Source organism: Bubalus kerabau, chromosome 17, assembly GCF_029407905.1.
Source record: "Bubalus kerabau isolate K-KA32 ecotype Philippines breed swamp buffalo chromosome 17, PCC_UOA_SB_1v2, whole genome shotgun sequence".
Taxonomy (NCBI): Eukaryota; Metazoa; Chordata; class Mammalia; order Artiodactyla; family Bovidae; genus Bubalus; species Bubalus kerabau.
In genome coordinates, this window is record NC_073640.1 from 51,932,186 (window position 1) to 51,937,830 (window position 5,645).

General features: G+C 48.5%; 1 protein-coding gene across 1 annotated transcript; it reads right to left on the minus strand.

The window, feature by feature from the left end:
* Nucleotides 1-4,132, minus strand: LOC129631828 (F-box only protein 27-like). Its single transcript, XM_055553084.1, has 6 exons — nt 4,027-4,132; nt 3,379-3,756; nt 3,061-3,175; nt 2,883-2,978; nt 1,508-1,643; nt 1-841 (listed from the first exon to the last, which is right to left on the minus strand). The coding sequence occupies exons 1-6, from the start codon at nt 4,031-4,033 to the stop codon at nt 698-700; spliced, it is 876 nt and encodes a 291-aa protein (XP_055409059.1). The 5' UTR covers nt 4,034-4,132; the 3' UTR covers nt 1-697.
* Nucleotides 4,133-5,645: the final 1,513 nt, after the last annotated feature.

Sequence of the window (5,645 nt, forward strand, 5' to 3'; positions counted from 1 at the left end):
TTTTGGCAAAGTTATATGTATTACCTATGATTTAAAAGATGTTCCTTAATTATCTTCTCCATATTTGAAAAGAATTTCACAATTACAAAGTAATTTTACATACAATACAATCCAGGGTAGGGGTGGGCTCAGGGGACGACTTCATTGTTCACAGGGTGGGCAGGACCCTCTGCCTCCAAACAGTTTTTGAGGTAGTTTGACTTTCTGCTCTGAGTCCTAGTCCCAGTCTTGAAACCCCACGAGGTTAAGCTCACCACCAGTGGGGGCTGGAATTTTCTCAGCCATGGGGATGAGCTTCTAGATACGAGGAGAGGGCTTCCTACATGGGACCAATAAAGCTTCTGATGCAGAAACAGGAGGAGACGAGGGCAGAGGGCATGTGGGTTGAACCAGAGGTGCCTGGCGTCGGGGGAGGGTGAGGAGCCTTGTCCCTCTACAGCATTTCACGGGTTCACCCATGGACCTCCACTCGGTAGAACAGGAGTTGTCTTAGAGTAGCAGCAGCCAATAAATCTGATGGAAGAGCTTTCTTCTTGTAGCTTCCGGAATTTAAAGACAGGGCCCAGTAGAAGCTTTGACTGGATTCATGAGGTTCCCAGAGGCCAGGCAGCTACAAGTCCCCGAGTACTGAGATGGCTCAGCCACTAGTCCCAGCTCCTGGAAGGAAGGTCAGGTGGTCTTCAAGGACAGCCCTTGATTAGGGTAGACAGACCTGCACGATGACACTGGAGTTCATCAGACAGACTCCATACTGCTCATGTCTGAACTCCAAGTCCCAGATGTGGCGTTCAAAAGACACAAAGCGAACGCCCTTCTTGATGTTGGAGAACACGTGGCTGGCCTGTAGACAGAAAAATAGGTTAATTTTCAGTGTGTTTTCAAAAGCTGAGTTAGAGCTTCTGGCAGGTGATGTTTTCCCTAGATGGCTGTAACAATGTCTCCACTTCCCCATGTCCTTCTAGAATCATGCCTCTCCTCACCCAGGGGTGGAGTCTAATTCCCACCCCCTTGAATCTGGGAGGGTTTCACTGTAACCAAGAAAGTGGTGGGAGTGATGCTGAGTGATTTTCACCAAGTGACTTCCATTGTGGGGTCAGAGGCAATGCAGCTTCTGCTAGTTTCTCCAGCAGCCTCATGGAGCCCTGAGCCACCAGAAAGCAGCTGCCTGCCCCGAAGCCACCATGCTGTGAGGAAGCCCCAGCTAGAGCAAACAGGGAGATCCCAAGGCCAAGCTCTGAGACTAAACCCAGAGCTGCCTGGCCAGCCACCAGCTGCTGTGTACACACTCACAGCCCACCCTGCCCTTTGGCTCCAGCCAGTGTCTGAAGGGAACCACCTGAGAGACCAGAGCCAGAAACTCCCAGCAGAGCCCTCTTTATAGAAACCATGAAACGTGATGAAATGAGTGCTGTTGTTATTAAGTCACTATATTTGAGGGCAATTTGTTACACAGCTGTAGATCATCATAAGCCCCACTGTCCTTTCCCACACCCCTGCAGAGACTCACCCGAGAAGAGACACTGTTTCTACCACGCCGGATGGGAAAAGGCAGTGGAGAGAAATGGTCCAGGATGGCCTGGTTGGCATCTAGAAGATGGACAGTTAGCTGATATATGCAGTCAATTCCTTGTCGGTCGTTCCGCCTGTGGGAGAAGGGAAAACCTGAAGGTTAAACTTGCCTTCCCATCTCGCTGGGGGTCTACCTGCTTCATCTGAATGGCTTTCTCATGCATGCAAGTGCAAAATAGTTCTGTGGTCCCCAGGACTTCCACCATCGGTGTCATGTTGGAGCTCAGCCCCTCTGCATCCCCAATGAATCAGTCTACACTAAAGAAGCTCCCCAGCCACTCTGCATGCACATTCATTTCAGAAGTAATGAACTAGAGCCATGCTCTTCAAGGTACTTCCTCCCATATTATTTCTCATCCTGTGTTCCACTGGTGGCAAAAGATGTGACTTCTAATGTGTACAATGGTGATGTTTTTAAGATACAATTTTCTTTCCTATCATTTAAACAGATCCAGGGAAATCTACTGGAGAAGAGCATGGCAATCCACTCTAGTATTCTTGCCTGGAGAATCCCGTGGACAGAGGAGCCTGGTGGGCTACAGTCCATGGGGTCACAACTGAAGTGACTGAGCACAGCACAGCATAGAGAAATCTACATAAATTAGTGATGGGATATCCAACAAGATTCAAAGACAGAACATCCCATGTCCTTCAGTGGTAAATGGCTAAATTATGGTATATTCCTGTAATGGGATATTATAAACCAGTGAAAGTAAAGTAACAGCAGCTCCATACAATTAGGGATGAATTTACAAACATGTTATTGGTTAAAAGAAGACATATACTATATACTGTACAACTCCATATATATTAAATGTCCAAATGAACAAAACTGATCTATGGCAACAGAATTCAGGATGGTACTACCCTTGGGTTGAAAGTGATGGGGAACAGAGCATGAGGGCTGATGGGGGCGGGGTTTGCTAGCAATGTTCTGTTCTTGATTGAAATGAATGTGTTCACTTTGTGATAATTCACTGCATTGCACAACCAAGATATGTGCTTTTTTGGTGATTCAAATTAAAAATGTAAAAATAATTAAGAGTAATAACTGGTGTAAATACACAGTTATCTCGTTTTACAGAGACTTCCCATCACCCCACTTCTTTAGACATAGAAGTCCATTCTACTTCTCCCAGAGAATTTTGTCCTAATGTCATATTCATGCATTTTTATATTATTCTCATTTGCCATTCATACTGTTCTGTGCCAACTGCACACAGGTACATACAAAGAACACAATTAGAAATTAAAAAAATTTCAAGCCAAGATCAGTGATCAGCCGAAGGGCCGTTTTTTGTCATGACACTCACCAGTCAGAGACACAGATCTCAATGTTTCCACTATCCAGGAGTTCACGCCACAGACCCTCCTTCTCCAGGTCCAACACCTGCTTCTTATGATACCTCCTAGGAAAGAGGGGGAAAGGTCAGTGAGAACCGGGCAAGTACTCAACAACAGCTCTGGCCCTTGGGGAAGAGGGACGTTCACCTGTAGGAAGACAGGAAGCTGGTTTGCATATAGGCCCTCGGCATGACCTCCAAGTTTTCCTTCTCCTCCTTCCAGTCATCTTCACGGCTCAGCACGGTCCATTTCTGGAAGCCTCCTGTTAAATGAAAACAGTTAGTGCCCAAGTTCCTTGCCAACTCACCTGCCCAGGTATTAAGTCTCCCCGGGGGTTTCCCTTGGGGAAACTCCCGCTCGTCTCTTGGGATCCAGTTCCACCCGGTTCACGGAGTCCAAGCGCCCCATGCGTCTGGCCCCTCCCACCTTCTCCCTGGAGTAAGACCTCTTTCCTGGGCTCCCCACCTAGGCCACGAGGGCTCCGGAGGAGGTTGCGTCCTATGGGTCTGCGCTCGCAGAAGCGGCCCAGGATGCAGGGCCCTGGGTTGTCAGCAGGGGGCAAGCAGGTGCGGATGACGGGCCACAGGTTGGGGTGTTTCCAGGGCAGGATGCTCCGCCACAGGTCCCAGTCATCCACTACGTCTCGCCAGCGCCGGCACACCGGGCGGCAGTGCCGGATCAGCATGCGTGGAGGCAGGTAGCTCAGCACCTCCCGGAGCATCTCAATCGGCAGTTGGTTCGGGCCTGGCGTCTCCTTGGGTTCAGGCTTCAGAGAGCAAACACTGACTGGCCAGTTTCTGGAAGCTGAGGTACACATGGTCTCCTCTCCAGGCTTGGTTGCCGCTGCGGGAGAGTCAGTGTCCAAATGTCAGGGACCTGCAGCTCCGACGGCCAGACCCCGCCAGCTGCCCTCCAAGAGTGCCATTCCCAAACCCTGCCAGCTGCCTCTCCATCCTCACCACCCCCACCAGGCCCATCCTCAAGTCCCCAGGCTCTCAACCCATGCTTTGCCAGCCGACTGCTGCAGACCCTCTCCTCCACAGGAAGCACAGCACAGCGCAGCCAACCCCCACCCAGCCCACCCCCGTGGCCTCGCAGACCCCAGAGTCATACCCTGCATCTCAGCCAGTGCTCCTGGTGGGCTAGCCGGTCACCTTGTTTTCTGAGCCTCCAGCGCCAAGTCTGCCCTTTTTATAGGCCGCCCCTCCCTAATACTAGCACCGTCCACCAGGCCCCGCCCCTTGCCCCACCTTCTCACTGACTATCCAATCTACCCCTCCGCTCCCTTCTCACTGTCAGGCCCCCTCCTCCCTCGGCCTTGAACCAATTTACTAGCCAGCCCCTCTGGCCCCGCCCCTCATATTCTCCAGAACCCCTTCATCAGGTTATACTCAGACTAGGGGAATTAATATGGAGCCAAATGTGACATGGACAATGTTGTCGGACATTTATTACTACAAATGTTCTAGAAGTTCCCCAAATTTTAAGTATTCCAAGATGCAGTCATGTTTCTAGCTATCGCTGCTGCTGCTGCTGCTGCTAAGTTGCTCCAGTCGTGTCCGACTCTGTGCGACCCCATAGACGGCAGCCCACCAGGCTCCCCCGTCCCTGGGATTCTCCAGGCAAGAACACTGGAGTGGGTTGCCATTTCCTTCTCCAATGCATGAAAGTGAAAGTGAAGTCGCTCAGTCGTGTCCGACCCTTAGCGACCCCATGGACTGCAGCCTACCAGGCTCCTCCGTCCATGGGAGTTTCCAGGCAAGAGTACTGGAGTGGGGTGCCATTGCCTTCTGCCTTCTAGCTATTATTAATATCTTAAAATTTGTATGTCACAGAAATAGCCAAATTTCTTTGACGATTGCGTAGTTATCAGGTCTTTAACCATGCGTAAGTCTTTTGCCCTTATAGATGGTTATTGTCTTACTCCAATGCTTTTACAAAAATGCTTGTCGATGACTTGCTTTTATGCTACAAAACTAAATTATACTTGGTAGCAAAGGGACTTTCACTTTGTGTGATGGTTATTTCAGAAACGAGTCTCTTATGGAAGGCTACTGAAGAAGTAGTAATGGGGTCTCCTTTAACTATGTCTCACAGTCAATCGAGTCTCTTCTATACTTTCAAAACACACCACACAATTCTATAAGCCAACAGACTTCTTAAGAAGTATTGTTGCTTTAATACCCTGTTTTTTTTGGGTTTGTTTTGCTTTGTTTTTTTGGCCACGTGGTATAGCTTACAGGATCTTAGTTCTCTGACCAGGGATCAGACCTGGATGCCCCACAGTGAAAGCACCAAGTCCTAACCATTGGGTGGCCAGGGAATTCCCAGTACTACTCTGGCTTGATCTACTCTAGTCTTGCAACTTCCAGCATCACAACAAGAAAAAAAAATGATTGCATTTTGTTAACAGATTGGATTAACTTCTTGCTCCCAAGAATGACCTGTTAACACAAGAAACCCCTATTGATAATACTGATATAATTAGTTTTATGGATGTGTCCTACGTAAAGGATGAGCAGGGACATTATTGAGCTGGATATGCAATGACACCCACAGTGGACATAATTTGAAAGCTCTTATTTACCAGAAACAAAGGTAGCACAACACGTCAAATTAATTGCCTTAATTTTTTAGCTTGTCAATTAAAGACCAGGTAACAAATATTTATACTGACAGTCATTATGTTTTTGGAGTGGTACACAACTTTGGAATGCCATGAAAACAATGAG